The following is a 25,411-nucleotide window of genomic DNA, read 5'->3' on the forward strand; positions in this document are numbered from 1 at the left end:
AAATAATATTTTCATCATCTCAAATGTATGTAATGTTTAAATACCATAACCTTTTATTATTTCGATGATTTATGGCTTAATTTTATTTATCAACGTTGGCTTACAATGATTTTTGGATGCCATTTTATTTTGTTGGAGCCACGAGATCTGAACCTTTTCAGATATGAATAAATGGAACATGGCCGATATGATCATATGATCGTTTTTCCCGCCAGATACAAATAATGGCCAGCTCGCTACGTCACATCGTTGCTATGTGTATTAGATATATTATATCAGCAACCCCACTTTTCCAAGAGAAACTGATTGATTTCAAACATTTATTTCAACGTATTTTGCCGGAATCGCCATCTTGCACTCTTATTGCATCAGTAAAACACACACTTTTGGCGATATAATATGAGCAAAACCACTCTTTTAAGAGGGCCTGTGTATTTTTTTTATCTCAACGTATATTAACAGGTGTCGCCACCAACAATTTGGTTTATATTAAAACATCGAATAAATGCGGCTTCAAATGATAAAATTACCCTGCAGTTTTATTCAATCGAGCTGACGCTGCAATTAGCTAGCATTACTTTGCAATGAACCAGTTTGAACACATTTCTACCAGTATTGAATCATAACGTTCTCAACTGATCGCGATCATAAGCACAATAGACTGATTTTTTCCAAACGAAAATGTAAGAATACCTTGATAAAGAACAAGGAAAAATGTTTAAATATCGAACGAACACACATATAAATCTACTTCTCGACTTTATTAAGGGTTAAACAATCGAATAATTTGTTAAAGAGAAAACCCATACTTGACACAAAAACAACAGCAATCAAAACGTTAAAACATTTGCTACCGTATGTATGCAGTCAAAATGGCTTCCGTAAATATATAATAATATTTAAATAAATACATAAACTAGTACAGTAACAGCCGTTGAGGTCTCATACACGGGCCTGCATTAGGTATACCGGGACAATACCTAATGTAAGCAGTGCGGAGGCCATAACATGTACAATGGTTACACATTCAGTAATGGTTTGACCTGAACAAACATGTTACGCTATATTGCGTTATAATCTCAACTGATGTTAATATTTTCTTGACGAATGTCATTTCAAACTTCGCACAAATTGAAAACACTTTCAGATCAAAAATAAATGTTAACGTGGTGTAAAAGATTGTCATGTGGCATACTAATTGTCACGTGCTATATCCCAGAAACGCGTGTCCAATGAGAAGCGACGTCGCATCGTCCGCCGTTTTTAGTTGAGTCTTGGCACATCCTCATTAACTATACTGTAGTGTCTCGCGTTTTTAAGCGGCCAATACAAAGCCGGTTGTCATGGACACTGTCTCGGGGTCTTCAGGTCTGAATGTCTCCAAGCTTACGAGAAAATAGCAAAATAAAATCACACGTAGATTGATAAATATCAAAAGTTTTTTTTGCGGAAGACGATGTCAAGATGAATTGGCTGTGACCTCACTGCAATGAACGACCTCCACACGTGCCGTAAAAATCCTCCACAACGGCTGGGGGTAAATAGAGACCGGAAGTAAGAGGGGCGGGGGTCGCTACACACACCTGAAAGCAGACATTCGTTCAATTTGATTACTTTTATATCTGAAAATCGGGTGCCTAGTTAGTGTAGTGTAAACAATAATTATCGACTATAGGGTGGTATACACTTTAATCGTTTGAAATTATGCCTAGTTGTAGGCTTATAAATTATGTTGTGTGCGTGTTTTTACATATTCATTCATGTATTTTGCAAAAAAGCAACATGTTTTACGTACACACGTATGTGTCTTTAATCGCCATGATTATATAGGGGATGAGGAGTCTTTTAGAGGACGGGCTGTCTGGTATCGTTACGATTACATAAAGGATGAAGTGTCTTTAATCGACATGATTATATAGGGGATGATGAGTCTTTCAGAGGACGGGCTGCCTTGTATCGTTACGATTATATAAAGGATGAAGTGTCTTTAATCGACATGATTACATAGATGACGATGTATGTTAAATCTTCATCGATGGCACAGTGTCTTTAATCGACATGATAACATAGATGACGATGTATGTTAAATCTTCATCGATGGCACAGTGTCTATAATCTTCATAATGTTAGAAAAGACAAGGGGTCTCTAATATTCATGATAATATAAAGGACGAAGTGTCAATGATCTTCAAGAGATTATATAGAGGCAAAGTGTCTTTAATCGACATGATTATGTAGAGGACAAAGTGTCTTAAATCGTCACGAGTATATAGAAGACGAGAAGTGTCTTTAATGCCATGATTATATAGAGAACGAAGTGATTAATAAACATACCGTCGTCAGTGTTTGCGATTTAAGCCTCCGAAGAGACGACTGTCTTCTTGCGCACCTGAAATAATCACACTTATTATTTAAAACATTGTAAAAATGAACATCTAGAACCATGAATGAGCATGGTATAAATACACATTACATTGCATTTCAAACAAAAAGAACCTCTGTGCACATTTTATTATATTTGGCAGTTATATTATGTTTTCTCCAGATCTTCATGTTTCTGAAGTATCATTCCAGTTTGACATTGACTTACTTTCTGGTGCATACAAATATATTGAAAGAGAAAACTGAATTTAAAAGCAATATGAAAACGCGTCTACCATTTTAAAATGACTGAGGACGCCTACTTTTTACCATCTTCCGCGCAGATATTTAACTGGTTGCGAGCATAAACGAATCACATTAATGCCGCAATTTCACACATCGTTATGATATGTTATTTAAATAATTTAAATATTAGTGTTATGGTTATTAAATGATTTAAATTATGTAACTGTTTCCTATATTAAAAAAGCATTTCGACCGAAAAATATACATGAAAACAAGTCAAGAATGTCCAACACAATGCTTAGACTTGTGAATACAGTGGCTAACGATAACTCGGTGAGAAAACCTGTGAAAGGAGTTTGTAAATTAAGCCAGGTTCTGGCTAACGTTATGCATATACGGAAAGTGTCATGTCCCAGATAAGCATGTGCAGTCTACACATGCTTATAAGGGACGACACGTTTCGCCTGAAGTCGATTTTTTGTTCGAAGAGACTGTCTTTACACGAACAAAAATCCACACAAGCGGTAAGTGTAGTCCCTTAGAAGCCTGAGCGGACTACACGGGCTTATATGGGACAACACTTAACAAACTTGCATTACGCCAGGTTTTCAGGCAAAAAGGCTGTATTGACGTCACGTACCACGGTGCTGGAGCTGGTGGTGGCGCTGGTGGACATGCTGCGGTTCGCCAGACGCGCCTTCTGCAGCGTGTTCTCGGCGGAGTCGGCCCGCTCCTCGGCGCCCTCAAGCTCGTCGGCGACCTTCCGGTATTTGGCCAGGTTGATGGCGGCGACCTCCTCCTGTAACCGCCGGATATCGCATATTTAGATTGAGTACTTTGTCGGGAGCGTATTGTGTTTGCGACAAATGAGGGACTCAAGTTGGTATAACAAAGAAACTAAGAAATGATTATTAATCAAAATTCGTTTTATTTTTCCACTAATATCACGAACTTGAATATGATGGATTTCGAGTGTTGCGTTTGAAGAAAATATTAGTTCGGACAGGTTTTATAACGCTGACAAAGTTACACTAAAAATGCACGAACAAGTTTTATATTGCACGTTTCTTCTAGCTTTAACTGAATACAGATTTTTCCGTAAATGACTTTAAAATATTTTCTATACAGCGTAAATATTCAAGCATATACGCATTAAACATGTTCTGAACCAATCTATTCATATGATATCAAGGCTACTTACGGCTTCCTCTGCCATGCGCTTGTAGGTCTTGATCTTGTTCTGGAGTTTGTCAATCAGCTCCTGAAGGCGCTCCTGGTTCTTCCTGTCCTCGTCCACCTGGAAGGCGAGCTCCTTCAGACGGCGATCGGCCTTGCGGGCGTTCTTCTGAGTCTCAGCGTGGCGCCTCTGCTCGCTATCCAGCTCGGTCTCAAGCTCCGTGACCTGAATACATGACTCGAGTAAAATATCTACTAACCGCTTGTATCATAAAGACTGCTATGTTTATTAAACAGTGGACATTATTATGATTGTATATATTTTTGAATATATAATTACATTCTACTTAACATTATAATGGTTTCCATGTGTTGTTTTTTTTGGAATTACTTCAGATAATGATGGTTTTTAATGTATTTTAAAATAAAATTACGTAATTTGTCCTCTGCAATAAAGAAGCTTATTAAAAAAACACTTTAATCATAAAATTACTTTTCGTGTACATATCAAATATTCAAATAATTTGTATTCAAGATATATACTTAAAGTTTGTGTTTTATTTGCAATTTACGTGTAATTACTTAATGCTATTTAATCACACTTTGAACATATTTCAATGACACGTTTTATAAGTAAAAATACTGTTCAGTTGCAGGACCATACTCACCCTGGACTCCAGTTTGGAAATCTGGGCTCTTCCTCCCTTAAGAGCTTTAGCCTCGGCTTCATCGCATCGGAGCGTGACGTCCTTGAGCTGAAGCTCGAGTGATTTTTGGATCTTCTGCAGCTGTGAAGAGTGATCCTTTTCAGACCTCAGCTCGTCAACCAGGCGATTCATGTCAAGAGAGAGCTTCTTGCACTGATCGTCAGCGCGGCGCACCTCGTTGCTCATTTCTTCAAGGTCGGCACTCATTGCGCTAATATCGGCTTCCAGCTTCCTCTTCTGGCTTGCTGAACCCTGAAGCTGGGATGACAGCTCGTTGACACGATCGCCAGCATCCAAAAGTTCGCCTTCAGCGGCTTTTCTTGCCCTTTCAGCACTCTCAAGAGCGTTGCGCACCTCTTCGCATTCAACTTGGATGACGTTGACTCGACGTTCAGCTATCTGTGCAGCCTCAAAGGCTTCTGTAGTCTTGCGGCGTTCATCATCGATAACGGCTTGCAGCTCTCTCAACGTATCCTGGAAGCGCTTAGCATTCTTTTCCATGTCGGCTCTACTGCGGTTAGAAACGTCGAGGGCAGCTTCAAGTTCATTAATGTCAGATTCCAACTTCTTACGAACTCTCTGAGCCTCAGCCTTGGCTTTGCTTTCTGCTTCTAGGGATGCCTGCATTGACTCAATAGCGCGTGCACTGTTTCGTCTGCAAAAATCATCAGATAAAAAAATGAAATCCCGAAAACTTTTGGAAACACAAAAAGAATGTGATAAAAGAAAATAGCTTCAAGGCAAAAAGAATGTTTATAAAAAAACAGCTATGCGAATAGAAATAATATATTCAAATACTAATCATTATTGGATGTTCGAACATCGGAAAATTCGTTGCCATCCATAAAATAAACACAATAATCGTTGTGAAATTAGTATGTTTCAATCGATATTTTATTTTAAGTACCGAGTGTTTTCGAATTCCTCTTCTTTCTCGGCGATGCGTCTATCGATGTCCGAGCGGACAGCGCTGATGTCAAGCTGAGCGCGTGCTACCTTCGCCTCTTCCTGCTCCAGAGTGGATTCTGCCTCTTCCAATGCGGTCTGCAGTTCCTGTTTCTCCATCTCAAGGCGGCGGCGGATCTTGTCGATCTCATGCACGCTTTTTGAGCCGTCGCTGAGTTGCTCGGTCAAATCATGGATTTCAGCTAAAAAGAGTGTTCGTTCGTGAATAAATTTGTGTGCAATTAAAATCCAACCATCATTGAACTAACTTACATGTACGCATTTACTAACACAAGGTGTTAATAAAGGAATTCGAACATACCTGACAAGTTTCCATTTTCCCTTCTCAGAGAATCGACAGTAGACTGTAGCTCCTCATATTGTGTCTTTGTTCGGAAGAGCTCTGCAGAGTAGCTACGAGATTCTTTCTGTGAGTTTTCAAACTCAGACTGAATGGCCTTCACCTTTTGTTGCCATTCAGCAACGGTCTTGTCAAACGATCTGTTTCTCTTCTCCAGAGCATTTGCGTTGGAATTGGCTTTGTCAGCGCTGATAACGGCATCTTCCAACTCCATCTGTAAACGGTTCCTTGTCTTTTCAAGAGTGTTCGCCTTGTTGTTAGCAGCATCAAGAGCCGCCTCCAGCTCTGACAGTTTAGCAGCGAGTTTACGCCTTGTCTCCTCAAGTTCATCGGCACGCGCCATGCCCTCGTTTTCATACTTAGCGCGCCAGCTCTGGGCCTCAGCGTTGGCTCTAGACAGCTGCCTCTGCAGGTCAGCCTTAGCATCGGTTTCTTCCTCGAGCTGTTCGCGGAGGGCGTCCAGCTCAGCCTGAAGGTTTCTCAGCTCATTTGCCAACTTCTGGCGTGCCTGCACAGAAATTAACTTGATGCTTTAGATATTTTTTAACAAGAATATAACGACATAATTTACAACACCGCTTATCATACTATACTTCCAGTTTATACCCGTAAAGGTATATTGCTGTATTTATAAAGAACAATGTATTATGTGTTTTTAATTCCAAACGTGTATACCCTAGTTTCTTCTTCAAGGCTGCGTTTTGTCTCGTCAAGCTGAGACAGAAGGTTTGCACGTTCTCTGTTCAGTTGGTTAACCCTGCCTTCGGAGTCCTCCACCTTACGTGCTAGTTCAGCATTATCCGACTGTAGCTTGGCCTTAGCTGCATTCAGGTCATTGATTGTGCGCAGACTCTCCTCCAGTTGAGCGTTTAGATCTGCAATTTGAGCCTCAACCTGCTTGCTCATCTTCTCAGACATTCCCTTAAAAACGCAGAAGAAGAGCATGTAAACTATGCGATATTCTCCACCTAAAATGTGTTACAATGATCTACACAATTCAAATATAAGTTTCAGAATTAATCATAGACATCGTATAAGGTAATTAATTCTATGACAAACGATACACATCTAAATTTGCGATAAAGAACAACAATTAAAACGATTAGTACTGCCAACGTATTTATATTTAGTTACAAATTCTGGTAAAAGAGCTTACTCCTTTCTTAGATGAATTTGCAAGCTGATCTTGAAGGTCGGCAATATCGTTCTTCAGTTGAGCCTTCTCCTTTTCTACTCTGTTGACAGAAAGATTAAACACATTTTGATTCGTTGTAAAGTATACCATAATAATTTGTAAACAACAACAATACGAATTATATTGGGCTGAACGAGTATATACGAGTGTCTTACTTTTGTTTGACCTTCTGCAGCTGGTCGATCTGGTCGGCCATCTCATTGGTGGCATCCTGGGCCTTTTTGCGGAGACCGGCGATCGTAGACTCATTCTGCATGCTCTGTTCTTCCAGATCGCGACGCAGTTTCTGCAATTCTGCCTCTCGCTTCTTGTTGAGTTCCACCTGTGCTGCTGTCTGACCACCCTGTTCATCGAGAGCTTCGGCAAGATCATCAAGCTCGCGGGCAATATCATTTTTCTGCTTTTCAATCTTTGACCGATTTGCCCTTTCGGCTTCTAATTCTTCTTCTAGTTCTTCAATGCGAGCATGAAGTTCTCGGATCTTTTTCTGGAGCTGGGCAACAAGACCTTGCTCTTCTTCCAATTTCTGGCTGAGGTTCTTGATATCTTGATCCTTCCTATAAAATACACACATTAAGCATATAGGATCTTTAAAAAATTACATGACGAGAAATTCCAAAGTATAAGGAGAAAATACATTGTTCAATTGAAAAAATGTATTATGTTTATTAGTCTCACTTTTTAATGTTTCCGTCCATTTCAGCCTTGACACGTTCTAACTCCTCAACACTTTCCTGTGTTGCCTTCAGGTCGGCTTCGAGCTTCTTTTTAGCCTTCTCTACATCTGCACGAACCTTCTTCTCACGCTCAAGATTGCCTTCCATCTGTAATAAATTTACACACATTTGAAGCAAACTTTATAAAATAATATAACTTAAATGGCGAATCATTTGGCTAACGTACAAATACACATTCACAAACAAGTTACCTCATCAAGGGTTGCTTCAAGTTTTTGCTTGAGCTTGTTCAGATTGTTTACTTTTTCCTCTTCGGCCTTCAGTGAATCTTGGGTTTTCTTAACGGTGTCTTCAAGGTTTTTCTTGTCCTTGTTTAGTTTTCCGATCTGCTCATCTTGCTGAGCCATCTCGCCTTCAAGTGTCTTTATTTGTGCATCCTTAGTCTAAAACAAAAACAGCAACTGTATTTTTTAGTTGTCTATTAACATTAACAAGAGGCCATAATGACCCGATATTTTCTTATTTTTTGGTATTGAAATTTAATTTGACAACTTAAAACATGTGTATCACACTTTCAAAATGGTTAAGTTGAAACATGTAAGTCGTTATAATTTATAAATTGTTTCAATATTGTTCGTTTATTAGAACGTAACTATTATTATTAGATATAAAACAGACAATGTATTGATTTGTAAAATATTTTGTAAAAACATATGTCCCGCTGGTTTCTATTGCAACAATAACTCGTCCAATATAATTTGTTGTTACGTAATTGCCAAACGATTATGTACTAACTTCAATTTGGTAATCTTTAATGAAAATACTAATTGCCGAAGAAAAACAAAGGACTGGTTTCACAAAGATGGAATATTTAAACAAAAAAGTCATTTAAAAACAGACAGAACTACCGAAACTGTTCGATTTTATTATGTATGTCGGTACCTGTTTGTCATGCTCAGCCTTTTTAAGAGTTGCTTCGAGTCCTTCGATTTGTTCTTTCATTACAGCTTGCTTTGTTTCGAGGTCTTTTTTGACTGCGTCAAGATGGGCAGCGGCGTCTTCTTCGTCCAACAGTCTTTCTTCCATCTCCTTGATTTGAGCTTCGTAATCTACCTTTTGCTGTATAAGGTTTTCAATCTTTTCTTCCATTTCACCCAGAGTGTCCCCTTCAGCTGATAGCTGAAGCAAAGCGTCATCCTTTTCTCTTTGCAGAACAACACATCTCTCTTCGAGTTCTTTCTTGATTTTTTCAATCTTAGCCAATTCTTCCTTTGTCTTCGCAAACGCTTCTTCCATCTTTTTGATTTCATCTTCAGCGCGGGCAGCGTTGAGAAGAGGCTTGACCTTGGTGTACAGTTTCCACCATTGCCAGTTCTTGAGCACCATCCATTTCCTGATATTCCTCTGGATCATGGACAATGCAGTCCTCTGATCGTTGAGTCTCTTATACTGTTTACGCATCAGATAACCTCTGATCCAGGCCTGGAACAACGACACGGTTTTGGAAAGGCGCTCGTCACGTATATCTTCAAGGTTACCCAGAACACCGGCCTTGAAGAAAACCTTTGTGTTACCGATCTTGTACTCGTTCGGATCAATTTGAATGGCGGTTAAAATCTTCTCAGTCACAACCTTACCATCAACGAAGCCTGACGGGATAGCGTTTGGAGCCAAAATTGAATATCTGAAAGAGAAACATACCATTTAATAAAGAAACATTAAACTAAATACACTGAAAAACAAAAATGCGCGCTCTGTATAATAAGGATGTTCAGTATGATTTGGGGTAAATTTTTATGTACCTCTGTTTGAACTCAGCGTAGAGGACCCTGCTTGGGAATCCCTTTCTGCAGATACGGATACCCTCAAGTACACCGTTGCACTGGAGCTGGTTGAGAACAAGAGCGGCATCGATCAATCCAGGAGTCTTCACCTCGTTGGGGATGATGCAACGCACGAAGTGAGGGTGGGTGTTGTATAAGTTTTTCATGAGCTTGTTTAGGGATTCTCTGTGAAGAGCAGAGATAGTCTGGAAAGCAGAGGACTTTCCCTTCTTCTTGCCACCGCCACCACCTTCGGGCTCTAAATGAACATTAAATACGAGTACCGGTATGTGTCTTTGTTGAGCTTATTGACAAATTGCCTTTTTTTCGACAACCACCATGTTGATTTTTGCTACTTTATAATGATTTATTTTTTTGGTACTGATCAATATGAAATGTATTATTAATGGAAAAACCGTTAACGAGATTTTTAACTTTGAAGTAAAATATGTTTTAATATTATTCCAATAATCGCGTTTCTTTTATCAAAATTTAGTTTAGCTAAGGAAACAGACAATAGCAATAATTGTGTTGACACTAAGTCGACTGTAAAATATAGGAAGATTGGGTTTCATGATAATGCATTTACTAATATTGGGAAACAAAATATATTAAGGGTGTCACAAACAGCAAGTATAACCACAAGGAGAAGAAACCTATAACAACTTGGTCGTACCCTTAGGCAGTTCGAAGAGCTGACCAACGAGAGGTTCCTTAGATTCGCTCAGAATACCAACAACGGTCTCGTTGAGAGGGTCCTTATTCTTCTCAAGCCAGTTCGAGATATTGTACGGCACCTTTACGAAAGGAATCGTATCTGGCATTTAGTGGTTAAACAAAAATAATTAGATCTATTGATACAAAAATTAATATAGTCATGGCTAGAACAAAAACTAGATCTCATGGAAAAGAGCAATGTTCTTTTCAAACCAGGGTGATAAATTGTACAGAACCTTTTAGAAATGAATCATAACTTGTAGTAAGCGGTAAAGTTTTATAATGTTATAATTCGTATAATTACATTTCTTGAATACAATTAAATAACACTATCAAAATCGCGATTATATGCTTCGTGTGTATATTAAACAGAAACATTTTTATGAAAAAACGTTTTGAGCTCATATAAATATGGGCATTAAAGTACATATACTTACGGCTCCGGCGTAGTGACCCAGCTCGAAATGAGCATTGCCACCCCCCTTGCGTGACTTGTTGACCTTGCCGAATGCCTTCGATTTGCCGAGATGGTTTGTCATTAATTTTTCCTCGAACGTCTTGTCGGAGGCCTTCGGGAACATGCATTCTTCCTCAAGAATGGACAAGATACCCATGGGCTAGAACGAAAATCAAAGAACTGATGTAAAAATGTACAAAGGTAAGTTGGTTAAATATTTACCAAAACGCATACTTGAGGTGACATGAACACTTATGACGTTAGAAAATATCAAATATTATATAAAATTATATATATATTGAACGGGTCTAAATCATTATTAAAACAAAGAGTATCTGCACAAATGAGTCGGATTGTAAGTTGATTGCCAGCTTACCTTTTCGATGAGTTCGATACAGGCCTGCAGGTCCATACCGAAGTCAATGAATTCCCACTGGATGCCTTCCTTCTTGTATTCCTCCTGCTCGAGGACGAACATGTGATGGTTGAAGAACTGCTGTAGACGCTCGTTCGTGTAGTTGATGCACAGCTGCTCAAAGCTGTTGAACTGCAACGTGTAAAATAAGAATACCATATATGTTTTTTTGCTATAACAATACTTTTAATAATCTTTCATAATTTAAAAATTGTAAGTATAACTACAAAACGTAGTATAATGACATAATTTTATACAACATATTTGGATAGACGTTTTTACTTAATGGTAAATCTATGTAATTTAAACAAACACGCGCCATATGTGTGTAAGATAAATGATACAACAGAAGTTTCAGGCACTTCACTCTCAACAGTTCGTATTTTTAGACATATGACAAAGTGCCTATGCAACTCAGTACAAAGTGATCATAGCAAGTTTTGTGATCTTGGTGGACATTATTGTCACTTACGTCGAAGATTTCGAAACCGGCAATATCGAGCACACCGATGTAGAAGTTTCTCTTGGCTTTGGTGTCAAGGGTCAGATTGACTCTCTTCACGAGCCAGGTGAACATGCGGTCGAACACAGCCTTGGCCAGGGCGCTGATTGAGTAGGTCACCTGATCTTTGTTTCTGCCTTGTGTGACGAACTCGGTACCGACCTTGATCTTAGGTTTCAGAAGACCCTTGAGCAAGTCACCGCTGTTGACGCCCAGAAGGAAAGCAACCTTTTCGGCCTCTAAAATGCAAAAAAAAAAGAAAACAGTGGACGGCTGTTATTTATTTGTTATTTGTTTGTAAACAGTTTGGTATAAAGCATAAGTTAGACATATATTATGAGCCGGAAGTCACCTACCAGAGGTTCCGTCGGCCTCGGCCTGTTCCTCTCTGGGGTTCTGTTTCCACTTCATCTCACCGAAGTGCAAGATGGCGGCGGTGCACTTGTAGAGGCTGTTCTTTTCGTCCTGGGTAAAACCAAGGACGTCGAACGCATCCTGAACAAAAAATTGCACAATAGCGTTAAGCAAATATAATCGTATATTGCTACAACTCACCATCGATCTATCACATTAACCATCAGAAGAACGCGTTAATATGTTTAACCCATTTAAGCCTAGTGGACTCTCCCATCCTTCTAACTTGCATCAATTTAGTTCCAAAATTAGGGATGTCCAGTATATTTATTTCTATATTTAGATATTAGAGAAATTTAAGCAAACAGCGCAGACCCTGATGAGACGCAGCATCATGCGGCGTCTCATCTGGGTCTACGCTGTTTGCCAAGGCCTTTTTTTCTAGACGCTAGGCATAAATGGGTTAATGTGATAATTGTTTCTGAAAAAAAGTGAAATCCAGACTTCTTACGTCAGTGATTTTCATTTCCGCGACGTCATCGATACCGTCGACCGTAAGCACACCCTGGTTGATGAAGGAGTAGAGACCCGGATCCGGCTGGACCAGACACATTTCTATATGTGAGAACAACATATCAATTAAGTTAGAAACGGTCTTTTGAACGAATCATATTATGAGATCTTGCCGAATAGGGGTTCCACATGTTTAGGAATGACCATGAACATTGGAGTGTGCAAAAATCGATAAATGAAAACTTTGACAGAATTTTATTAAATTAAACGCTTTACGTATATTATGCACATAGTGATGTTGTTATAAAAAAGTTACAAACGGTGACAACTCAACTATGTACTTCTGATGCGTCGAATTGAAATATGTGCCCATGGGGTCTTTATACTGATTCATGTACGGCATAAAAAAGAACATTTGGAACCTTGTGTTTAAGAGTTGCATAAGCATGTTCAATAAACATTTCAACAACTGGAAATAAAGTACGGCAATAAATCGTAAAGCTGTTTAGGCTAATTTGATTAATTTGTTCAGTGTTTTGTTCAATTGCTTGTTTTACCAAATCAAAGAAAGATCATATCCATCTATTGTACCAGATCGAATACAAGAACATGTTACGTAAGAGTCAATTTCAACTTATTTACTTATTCGCGCGTTTGATACATAACCTGATAGATAATAACTTCAGCAAAATGATTGCAACTAGCGGAAAATCAAACGTGATACTTTTTAAGGACAATGTACACTTCCATTAAGCTTAATCACCAAATTACTTCTACAGGTATGATCCTCGCAAGACTTCAAGACCCTTCCCCCATAAGAAGAAAAGTTAAAATGGCTTTTGCAACCAGCATAAAACCAATACAGCTTGCGAGTAACTCGCAGTCTGTTCAGATTTTATGCTGTTTGTTGCTCATTAGTAACTACGGGTTGAAAATGAAGCCTTTAAAATTGAAGTTAGTATGAAAGGTCTTAACTTAAGTTTAACTTTCTAAGTGACAACAAATGCCTAAAAATAAGTATCTATGTGGTAAAGGGTTAATTTGTTGTGTGCACAGAATGACCAAAAAACTCAAAGTACCATTCAGACAATCTTACTTATCATCTAACAATTTCGGCCGTCAAATACTTAAAACCGAAATTAAATTGTGATTGCACGAAACATCTTAATTTAGTTTTGTAACCACTTAAGAGAACGCCATCGCCAGCAATAGGCATCATGCACTCGATTTACTTTTTGCAATTTACACCATGGTTAGTTAAAAAAGAAACATAATAAAAAACAAGAGATTGCCAAGCAATATGGTCCCCTACCAGTGAAACTCCACAATTGTCAGATTTATATATTTTTTATATATATTTTAATATTTGTTACCATAGCAACCAAAATTCTTGACGTAGGGACGAAATGAAATGACGTGCATAATCTCCATCTATCCATGTTTAAAGTTTCATGGAAAAATATGAAGAACTTTTAAAGTTATTGCAGGATCCAGAAAAGTGTGACAGACTGATTGACAGACTGACAGACAGAGCGCAAACCATAAGTCCCCCCGGTTTCACCGGTAGGGGACAATAACTGTAGGAATTCACAAACATCTATTCTATATCAATGAAACAACATTCGTGTAGTTTCATACTGATTTACTAAATGTTACTGCACAATAGTATTAGTATGACAATTTACCGTGCATTTTTGGGAAAACGGGTGTCAATATCTGGTAGAAAATGTGGTAATTGCGTTCAGCTGGCTGCTGGTAGGTTACTCTGGACTTTTCCAGCAAGTCTTAAAACAAAGGGGATTTACGTACAATACAAACAACACGTTGCCGTACCGCCGTGTCTAAAGACATCGCCACGGGGGCTATTCTTTAGCGTGCCGACGGTACGGAGCACTCAGGACAAAACCGGGAGTGTTTTACCATGGTACTTGGGGAAGACATTGGTGAGCATCTGATAGAAAATGTGATAGTTTCTCTCTGCCGACTGTTGGTAAGTCAAGCGTGACTTTTCCAGGAGGTCTGTAAAATGTACACTGGTCTCGTAAGAAAGACGTAAACAACAGAAATAAAATATATGAATGGCATTAATTCATTTCTTGTTTGTAGTGGGGCAACGTTCTCTTTTGTAAATGTTTACCTTATTGACAATCTTATTTGCCTATAAGAATTTTTACTTTTCTTAACTTTGTTTTAAATAATCCGAATATAAGAAAGTGTAAGCACATTTTTTTTCAATTTTATCAGGGCAAATTTATTCAATTACTAATCGTTCAAATCTTGTTTGGCTGCCACTACGAATGCCAATCTAAAGGATACCAAATAAATAAGAAAACAATTTTATGCATCTTAATAACATTACATTTTTTTTCAAACAAATACATTTTATTGTTCAATCTATCTACTTGAACATTATAATATTAGCTGTTATATAGCGTGTATATTGCAGTAATATATTTTATTATATTACATCACATTATAGTTCATTACAGAACAAACTAATATATTTTATATTTTACTTTTATATAATTTTATGTTTACACACACTATATATTTTGGTAACTCACAATGCTCAATGTCAGCACCGGCGATCTTGCCCGAAGGTCCGAAGTGGATACGGATAAATTTACCCTGAAAATACCATGCCCATGTTTTACTTGACTTTCACTAATTGACAATCGTTAATTTCTGATTTTGAAAAAGGCTGTCAATTCTCAGACAATTGTTAACTATTAAAAATGGTATATGTTTCATTACAGACTTAAGTGTATTGCCAGTGTGTTCTATTGTTTCGGAACTGCCAATCGAAACAAAAGCTGTTAACCCGTATACACGAATTTGATGTTTACCGTTTCATCCTATATTGATACAAAAGAAAACTAAAACGTTTCGGATAAATTACTAAACACAAGACCCTTGGGTCTAAGGATTTATATAAAGTTATATAAATAAATGTATTATTTGTTCTATGTCTGAAAAAGTAAATATTGGAAATGATAATTTGCATCTACAATAATAATCAATAATTTATAGTACTTTAATAGATGTTTATGTTTTCTTATTTAAGTGTATGCATTTTATCTGCTCCATGGTACACTGGAAATGGATGTGTTTTTTTTCCTTTCATTTTGATATGAATAGTTTTGTACAAAACTCAATAATATAAAAGCTGGCAATACGAAAGAAGACGGATTTGCATAATACAAATGAAAGAATTCTCATTTGGTGCGTCTTCACTTTAGTGACATGTTCATTGTTAAAACAAGTATGCAGTTGTTATATTTTTTCTGCTATCTCTTCCACGGCAGGGTTTACTAGCCAATATATGTCATTTTGATTATGCTAGAACGCTTTGAAGTTTGACAGTCATAAGTTACATAGAAAAGATATTAATAGCAGAAAAAGCATAACATTGTTAAAACAAGTAAATTACAAAATGTACACTATCATTGTTTAAACAAGTAAATTAAAAAAAAATGTTCATTATTACGTGTATCAACTTAGTTAGTGACTAACACAAGCGAACAAAATATTATGCATGTCTATATCGCTACGAAATCTTCAAAGAATATATTATTAAGACAGACGATAGCATTCGATATAACAATTAAATGTAGATGTGCGCACGTTAGTGTTGAGAGAGAAGCAAGCCAAACACATAATAAAGTTAAAAGAGTGTCTTATCCAACGTAATACAGCATATGTTAATGAGAACGACCGTACCATGGAGGAGGGTTGTTATTTTAACTCTTTTCGGCTGTTAATCAACAAATAATAGTGATAATTTACTGTTTGAACCAAATAAAATTATCGAAATGTTTTAATGACTTACTCTGAAATAAATCATTATTTAAGTCAGTATGTTATTATAACAGCGAATTTACCCCTTCTCCTGAATTATTTGTATATGAAAATAAACGTTTGACGAAGCATTTAAAAACGGGTGATTTGCGTAGATTATCGATTTGTATTGACTCGTGAAAATACATATTCTAAATCGTGACTGCGCCACTCATTTAAATATTAATTTCGACGATCACTCATGCATTAAAATCGATGATCTACCGAAATCATCAAATAGCCTCTATCTACGTGATCATACTTACATTACCGACTAAAGTTCAAGATGGAATCACTTGCAATCACCACACTCGAAGATTCGAGCAGCGATATGCTAGAAGTAACAGGTTGGGTGTGTGGTTAGACAAGGTCACATTCTGGTTCAATTACTATTCATGTTACAAAGCATCGTCCGATCAAACACGCTTAACTTGATAAGTCTAATGATAGAATAACTATAAAAAGATTAATTAACATTATTTTAAGCCAAACGTAATATGGCTGTATTAAATCCCGAAACCAAGCATACAAATATGTTTTTAAATAAATCGGCAATAGTGTTACCGTATCTATCATGTATTAAAATATTTTAGTGTTTACATTCATAGCATATTTTAATTTATCAATATTTACTCACCGGATGATAAATTACGACTTAATGTGTGATAGTGATGTGTTTAATTAGTCATCAAAGTGCGCATCTGATATTCAGGATGCTTTGCAACACAACAAGGGGTGGTTAGAGTTGAAAATTACAATATTTCAAACGTGATTGGTTCTGGTATTAAAACAAGACGGGCGAAAGGAGGTTTTCAATGGGGACCAGGTAAACCAAATAACAGAACAGCCATGTTTTGGAGGATCTGAAAAAGGTTTGGATCACTCTTGGTAGGGCACGCAGTTTGCTAGGAATGGAACACACGACGGTTATTTCATTAAACCATATGTAATAATTATGCCTAGTATAGCAATATTGCATCAGAATAAATGCAAGTCCCAATCGCTTGACATTTTTCAGACCATTCTGAATAATTATAAAATATCAATATAAAAGTTCAAATTTGATGTATTCAATTTTTGTCGAATAATATATTTATTGGCACTAGTTCAAATTAAATAAAAATGTTCGTTAAAGTATTTTTTACAACTCCCCTTAATATAACAACCATATTTTGTGTCATAAATTGAATATAATTTTCAAATATAAGTATATGCCATTTCATATATGCGAGAATTTTATTACAATACCCAATATTTTAAATGGTTTATCGGAGTGTTGTTAGGTAGTGGTAAGGGAAGGGCCAATTCATATCAAGACAACACGTGACACTTACGAATCTCGAGGAGTTGTTGTTACGGGTGGTCTTGGCGTTACCGTACGCCTCGAGGACGGGGTTGGCCTGCACAATCTGATCCTCCAGCGAGCCCTAAGATCACAACAAAAAACGGACATGTGCTCATGAAGGAACATCATATAAGCAGCTACCTTGGCGGCTGACACATGACATATCCCATTTCGAAGGCTTATAAACAATAATGTTTCTTCACAATAATGTTGAAAAAGAAACTATATAGGCACAATATCAGATTTAACACAACGCCATGAAAGGAACAGTAAACTAAATCAACGTGTTTGAACATTGCTACCGCGTTATACCTCAAAACTGCCTGCAACAATTGACTGGATGCCTTTCTTTCTGTTTAATGTTGTTGGTCTAATAATTAAAGGCAATTAATTTGATAAACATTCTCGTGGTATTTATTTGCCGATATCGTTAAACTAAATCCTCTATGAACAAGTTGCAATTTGTAAGTTATATTTCAAGATCACCGCCATATTGTTGTCAACATTTCAAGATCACCGCCAAATCGTTGTCAACATTTCAAGATCACCGCCATATTGTTGTCAACATTTCAAGATCACCGCCATATCGTTGTCAACATTTCAAGATCACCGCCATATCGTTGTCAACATTTTAAGATCACCGCCATATTGTTGTCAACATTTCAAGATCACCGCCAAATCGTTGTCAACATGAGGTTCGGGCGTTACCTTCTTTGAATCCGGTTGCTCCTCGCCGGCCTGTTTTGACTGGGCGGCGGCGACCTTGGCGAAGTACATGATGACCTTCTTGGTGTTCTCAGTCTTACCGGCACCAGACTCGCCACTGTCGGGTAATACAGGCAATAGGTCAGTATAATATCGCACGTTGGTGCTTTGCTTCGGACTCGCAAATGTCGGGTTATACAGACACTGCGGCGTTATTTACATAACTGAGAGACAAGCGTGAACACGAAGTATTCAGCCATTGAAATATTTGGTCACAGTTGATCTTGAAAAGTGTTGTATAAGCACAAGACTTTTCACTATTGGAATGAAGCGCGTTATTAGAATGTTAGTCAAAATGTGGAATATAGATTCAAATGACTCGCTACGGTTGGTCATCAGAGGGGTAATCATGTGATAGTCAAGATGGCGACGTCCATGCCGAGACAGTCATTTTTGACCGTTTTATACCCTTTATTACTTCTGTTTATTTTTTAAATGACGCTAACTTTCCAGCCATATCAGTAAAACGGTGATAAGCGTTTATTTCGTATTTATATTCGCTTTATATTTCGACTTTACTCTGTGCAAATTTTGTTGGTGGAGCCCTAATTAGGTCATCCCGCTAAGAAATTTCGCACCGAGTGAAGTCGAGATATAGAGCGAATATTACTATGAAATAAAAGCCAGTAACTTTCTTCTTAATATGGCTGGAAAGTGAGCGGAAAAAACAACATAATACACTTAATAAAGGATATAAATCGACGAAAAATACCTGTCTCGGCATGGACGTCGCCATCTTGTTTGTCACGTGATTATCCCCTCTGGTTATAAGACCATGAAAGGTAGTTAGTAAGCATGAACAAAGGCACTGTCTAGTGCCTGAAGTTAAACATAATATTTCAGAAATGACGTACACATAAATGAGCACTCAACAAGACAATCTTGGGTAGTACCATAGCAGTAGTAATATATACGTGAAATCGATGAAGTATGAGGCAAATAATTAAGCTTTAGACGTGCCGCCGTCATGCTTACACGCAATTCAATATTATTTAAGAATATGAATTAAAAAAACACATTGCAACATTTCATACAACACAATTATGACGTGAGATTACGACATGTTGATATTATATCTGTTTATATCTTTAAATATAATACACAAAAACTGCATGCACGACGGTGTATAATAAACTTTAAATAATAGGTAAACGTCAAGCTCATACAAAACAAATTTGCAAATAGATAACCCCAAAAATATGGTGCTTTTAAAAGGTTGAATGAAGTTGAGAATTTATAATATATGGGCTGATTTTGGATTGTGGGTATGAACACGAAATGAATTATTATATACAACAGAACTAAGCGGTAATTTAAATAATTATGAAATAAAAGAATCGATGACATTTTCGATTGATATGGACTTCATTCCAGATATGCTACGGATAGTTCGACAGATCTAACAACAGAATTACATGCAAAAACAATAGAGTTAAGTTCCGTTTATACACATATGTCGAGATCGTAACAGTTCGGTTTATACCGAAAGTTCGACGTGCGTCGAACATATTTATTTTCATATGTCCTAGGTAAGGTTTCAAACAACAGATTCGCATTACGATCGGTCACGCTGCACTCCCAGTGACCCTGTCATGGGTGCCGATGTTCCATAGGATATATAGGAGAACTTAAGGAAGGCAAGGGAGCATTTAGGACGTATGGGACTCGTGCTGTCTTACTCATTTGCCAATCATCCCACAGCTTTTCTCCGGGGGCAAGGGATGACCTTGACGGCGGATGTCTACTCATGGTTGTCATATACACGAGCTAGTATGTGCAAATAACAAACGCAAACCACATTTACTTGCACTACGACATAAGCAGTTTTGCTGTTCTAAAAGCATAAGCAAAGCAAGCAAGAGTCTAAACATTTAGCCATTCTCGACAAATGATATACACATTTGTACGTACAAAAACAACATGACCATTATTGTTGTAAAAACAACAATGTTTTTGAGCATTAACAATTGTCATTATTTATCTTTTGTTTATTTGTGAATAACAGTTGAAAGATAGATATAAATTGTTCTTATACGATAATATTTGTTTTATTTAAGCAAACAGCTTGAAGTTAAGTGGCAAAAACTTTAGGACATATTACATTCAAGATTATCTGCAATGAAATGTGTGGTAATCTCTGTTAGATTTATACAAAAGAATTGTAGACCCAAATAAACATGTAAATATAGTTATCACTGCTTGTTATGTACCACAACATGTGCACTTTATTTCAATTACTATTACGATGATAATAATTTACGTAAAAACAATAATACACTTCAACAAGGTGATACTTACGTAATAAGACAGGACTGATTCTCACGATCTGAAATATATAATATTAATAAATAAATAAATAAATAAATAAATAAATTAAAAAAAAATATATATATATATATATATATATATATATATATATATATATATATATATATATATATATATATATATATATATATATATATATATATTGATATATATTTATATATACATCATAAGAGAATAAGAAAATAATAATAGTAAAAAATATCATGAAAAAGATGTAAACTTGAATTTATTTGATTAAAAACTCATTTCTTAAAACTTATGCTGGACTAACTTGATCTAAGCTGCTAATATTTTACCCAAAAATAGAAAATCAATGGATAAGCAAATAATATGCAGTCCATATAGGTCCCATATGGGTCCCATTTGGGCCGCCCAACAAAGGACAAAATCAGCTACCGGGCTGTTTCTGGGCAAACCCATATGGGTAAGCCCAAATGGGAGTCATTTGGGACCTATATGGGTTAGCCCATATGGGAATGCCCTTAAGGGTCCCATATAGGTCCCATATTATTGCGCTATCAGGAAAAAGATATAAACTTTTATTTGATTAAAAACTAATTTCTTAAAACATATGTATGACAAACTTGATCTCAACTGCTAATATTTTACCCAAAAATATAAAATGAATGCATAAGCAAATAATATGCAGCCCATATGGGTCCCATACGGGTCCCATTTGGGCCGCCCAACAAAGGACAAAATCAGCTATCGGGCGCACATTTTTTTTGAAAATTCTGTTTTTGATATGGCTTTGTTTTAAATAATGTATATACTATGATTAATATGAAGTTATTTTCAAGAGATAATTTCAATTTGAATAATCGCGCAGAAAAATAAAGTATTTAAATAATATGCGCATGCGCAGATGTTAATTCCGCCTCGCAAAAACATTCAAAACAAAAACACTCGAAACGGTAAGTTGTTAAATTGTGATATTATACACGTAATTATATATTTCTTTTGAAATCAGATATATATTGCTGATCACGCATTATTTATTTATCTGTTACTTCAATGAATGCCTGTGTGTTTAATAATTTAAATTGCATATTATTAGATTTCTTCATCGCTTTGCCTTTGTCATGTATTTTCGCGACGTAAGTCGTAACGTTCGTTTATCGCCATAGATCAATCTCTTAGTTTAACTGCTTAATTCAACTTGATTCTGCCTAAAATTCAATACAAACTATTTATAGCAGACAGGCGCATGTCTGACAAAATGAAACACTAAATTAGTAATCATGCTAATGCATGAGAATCTTGCATATTGTAAGATACCTTACATGTAAGATACAATTTCTCATCTCTATGCGCTCAATTGTAGTTTGAGTTTGAGTCCAGCAACAAACTCTTAGAAGGAAGACGGAGAACGTTTAACGTTTTACATAATGCATCTTTATTCAGACAAGCATTAAATATTATATAATACAATAATATCTCTAGACTGTTAGAGTTGACTTAAAAAGGATGGACGTTTGGTGAACAGTTGCTCTGCTTTAAGGTTGTCAATATCATAAATAGTACTGATATTTTATGAAATACTATAAACGTTCGTTTTACTTAAATACCGGTAGTTAGTAGTTAATGTACAAACAAATTCTGATTATTACTTCTAATTCGTAAAATGAAAATGTTTTATGAAGTGTTACTGTTTGTTTCTTACTTTTTGGAAGGGTTTTCAAATGATCGAACAGTGATGTGTGTTGTTAGCAACTGTTGCCAAAACTGTGCGGAGAACCTCCTTTTATACCCTTCGGATGCTGCAGATTTGGCTGCAGCCAAATATTCAGCTGCAGCCAATCACAATCCTGCAGCATCCTGCACCATGTATGGAAGTAATGCAGTTACATGTAAACAAGAATATACTTCTAATTATAATAAAACGACAATCATCATAAATATCACATCTTAATCAAAGAAGGCAATAAGTTTGATGACTTGAAACAATAGACACTTTTAAATATGCATGTATAACAATACAATATTACATGCTGCAGCATGAAAACTTAAGAAATTCTTACGCATTCAGCGTCTCAAATAGTTCCCTGCAAACTATTATGTTTTTACACTTAATATAAATGAAGAGTTTACAAGTTATAATAAATATCATCTTTTTATACAAATAGAGGAGTGAATATTATAATTTTACAGCCTATTTTAAAGTCAAATGCATGCAATAACACTCCACCATACTCCTACGTATGACGTCATCAATATACATTGCTGCAACGATTTTGACAGTGCAGGAATTTCGAATATGTTGGATTATTCTCACAACAAACAACATAAAATGGACTAAACACAAGGTAAATACAAATATATAAATATATTAGATCTTGGAGAACATTAACTTGCTAAATGCAGTGCATTGTATAGACAAAATGTGAACAACAAAAATAATGTGCACCGATATTCGGATGAGGAATGAATTCGGATGATATTTACATGTTATACATGAAATATACATTACATTTCCCCCACCTTAAAAGAATAAAAATCTCCTGAATTTTGAATGTTTACTACAATAACAAATTTAAAAGACAACAATAACAATAATGTTAATGAAATATGTTAACTTATGACAATACTTATCATTGAAAAAGGTTTACCACTGTACATGTAAAAAAATATACTTAATTCTTCTTCTGTTTCTTCAGACGAAGTGGCACATCCTTCAGGCGGGCAAGGAGATCATCAAGAGAGGAGTCACGGGGAAGGGCATCAAAGGCGGACAGGACTGACATCTGGACATCTGGTGTAGTTGGATCTTCATTGAGGGCAATCAGTCGAACAAGATTGAAGTTCTGTTTCATTGTTGCTGCAAGGGCGTCGTTTTGAAGATCAAGGCTTCCAGGGAGTGCAAGAAAATTGTATCTAGCCCTCAGGAGAGATCTTGGAAGCGGCGTAGTGTGCGCATGGAGTGTCATAGCGACAAACTCGTAATAAAGCGTCTTCTGATCCGGAGCCCAGCAAGTCCATTCAGCAGGTGGCCAGGAGATAGTTGGAGTTATCTGGATACTGTTGACAGAAACATCATTCCATTCTCGTCGAGCTGGTGGAAGAAGTGGAAGTCGGCCTTCAAGAAGAAGCGAATGGGCCTTCGTCTTGAGGACTTCTTTGACCGAGGAATGGCGTGGTGTGGGGATGTAGACAGGAGGAATTCTGAAAGCTGATTTGTTCTTGGAGGACTGTGTTTGTGTTGGTACTTCTGCAGGCTCATAGTTTGGCGTTGATGATGTGTTACCATGAGAAACTGGTGTAGGTGAAACGGGGTTGTAGAATGGGGAGCTGGAGTATGACGGTAATACTGCTGATGTTGGCTGTTGATCACTGGTCTCTAGGTCTTCGGTGCGTTGCGGGGAGGATATTGAGACTGGTGTGGGACTGCGTAGGTCATTGTAGTCAAAATCAAGTTGAGTTGGATGTTCATCAATGATCAGATGTTTTGGAACTGGCGTAGACTCAGGTGTTTGAACAATATGCATATCAGATGTTGATTTGGGAAAGAGGACATCAGTTGTAGGTGAAGTTGCTGCATCGGGTATGAAAGACAATGTGGAAACGGCAGCAGGAGTAACAGAAGGCAAAGCGACTGGAACAAAGGCTTGTGTAGGGAGTGACGGACTTGAATGTGAAGATGCTGTTGCGGCAAGATCAGGAGATTTTCTTGACGTGAAGGTGGGAAGATGGAGGACTACCACAGATTCAATCTGGTTGGGTTGAAGTCCAAGTAATGATGTAATAGAAGTATGATGGGATGGATTTCCTAGTTCCCAATGACCTGATGGAATAAATACTTCCTTAGGCAGTGCATTCATACGTCGTACCAAACGGCTTACCAGACGAGCATCAGTCAATGCGGAGAGTGGGACTTTGGCTTTGATGTAAGTAGCATTGGAACAGCAAATGATGGTGCATCCAGTGCTATCCATAGTCACAGATTTCAGGATAAGCTCTGGGTTGTTGATTGGTGGAGTTGACACGGATGATGTTGACGAAGATGAAGTCAATGAATTCCAGCCTTCGATCCATCGGGTGATCCCAGGAATGCGTCCTGCAGCCCATTTAGTAACCAGTCGTCTGGCTTCAATGGCCTCTGGATGCGAAGGATTTGGAGTGGGATTGGTAAGAAGATGAACTGTGGGATTTGTGGAGAAGTAGAAGGAGTTTTCTGAAGATAGCAGTCGCGGAAATTCCTTTAGCGTATGGTCGTGCTCATGTGGGTGATGAGCCCTGATATGGCGCCTCAGGTCCCAGTCGGACTTGAATTCTCTTGTATGCTTGCCGACGCACCACACGCAGACATACCTCATGCGGCGATGGTCGGTTTTTGCCAGATGGTTTCGCAGATCCCGTTTGCTGTGGAAAGCAGTGCCACACACCTCGCAATCCATGGCAGAATCTGGAAAAACAGATCATGAGATGCACATGACATTGTTATGAGGCTAACAAAATGCATATAACCATTAACTGAGCAACTGTTCGCAGTATCCATCATTTTTCAGAAGCGATCTCAACAATCCATATAAACGCATTTATACTGGACTAGTTCGCAATAACGGTTTCTCATCGACAAATACAGTTGAGAAAGGATCACGGTTGATCAGGCCGCTGCCTTCTCGGTTGAGCGCTCATTATAATCTGTAAACCGTTCTCACAGCCGAACTATTATCACAACTGCTCAAAA

At 37.2% G+C, this 25,411-nt stretch overlaps 1 protein-coding gene across 2 annotated transcripts in view; it reads right to left on the reverse strand.

The window, feature by feature from the left end:
* Nucleotides 1-742: 742 nt before the first annotated feature.
* The window catches only part of LOC127848375 (myosin heavy chain, striated muscle-like), a 56,991-nt gene continuing 32,322 nt past the window's right edge, over nt 743-25,411 (reverse strand). Inside the window, exons 2-24 of one of the 2 annotated variants that reach the window (XM_052380798.1) lie at nt 16,553-16,620; nt 15,014-15,077; nt 14,135-14,233; nt 12,448-12,551; nt 11,939-12,077; nt 11,553-11,821; nt 11,042-11,212; nt 10,646-10,825; nt 10,168-10,288; nt 9,471-9,750; nt 8,611-9,352; nt 7,920-8,111; nt 7,670-7,815; nt 7,147-7,548; nt 6,953-7,031; nt 6,472-6,717; nt 5,758-6,304; nt 5,398-5,638; nt 4,452-5,145; nt 3,809-4,009; nt 3,248-3,406; nt 2,335-2,389; nt 743-1,583 (exon numbers count right to left, since the gene is read on the reverse strand). In XM_052380798.1, coding sequence (XP_052236758.1) covers nt 2,354-2,389; nt 3,248-3,406; nt 3,809-4,009; nt 4,452-5,145; nt 5,398-5,638; nt 5,758-6,304; nt 6,472-6,717; nt 6,953-7,031; nt 7,147-7,548; nt 7,670-7,815; nt 7,920-8,111; nt 8,611-9,352; nt 9,471-9,750; nt 10,168-10,288; nt 10,646-10,825; nt 11,042-11,212; nt 11,553-11,821; nt 11,939-12,077; nt 12,448-12,551; nt 14,135-14,141 — 4,956 coding nt within the window. In that variant the 5' untranslated portion in view covers nt 14,142-14,233; nt 15,014-15,077; nt 16,553-16,620 and the 3' untranslated portion in view covers nt 743-1,583; nt 2,335-2,353. The remainder of the gene's footprint in view (nt 1,584-2,334; nt 2,390-3,247; nt 3,407-3,808; nt 4,010-4,451; nt 5,146-5,397; nt 5,639-5,757; nt 6,305-6,471; nt 6,718-6,952; nt 7,032-7,146; nt 7,549-7,669; nt 7,816-7,919; nt 8,112-8,610; nt 9,353-9,470; nt 9,751-10,167; nt 10,289-10,645; nt 10,826-11,041; nt 11,213-11,552; nt 11,822-11,938; nt 12,078-12,447; nt 12,552-14,134; nt 14,234-15,013; nt 15,078-16,552; nt 16,621-25,411) is intronic. The other variant, XM_052380799.1, reaches the window with a different exon arrangement.

The sequence above is a fragment of the Dreissena polymorpha genome, chromosome 10 (assembly GCF_020536995.1).
Source record: "Dreissena polymorpha isolate Duluth1 chromosome 10, UMN_Dpol_1.0, whole genome shotgun sequence".
Taxonomy (NCBI): Eukaryota; Metazoa; Mollusca; class Bivalvia; order Myida; family Dreissenidae; genus Dreissena; species Dreissena polymorpha.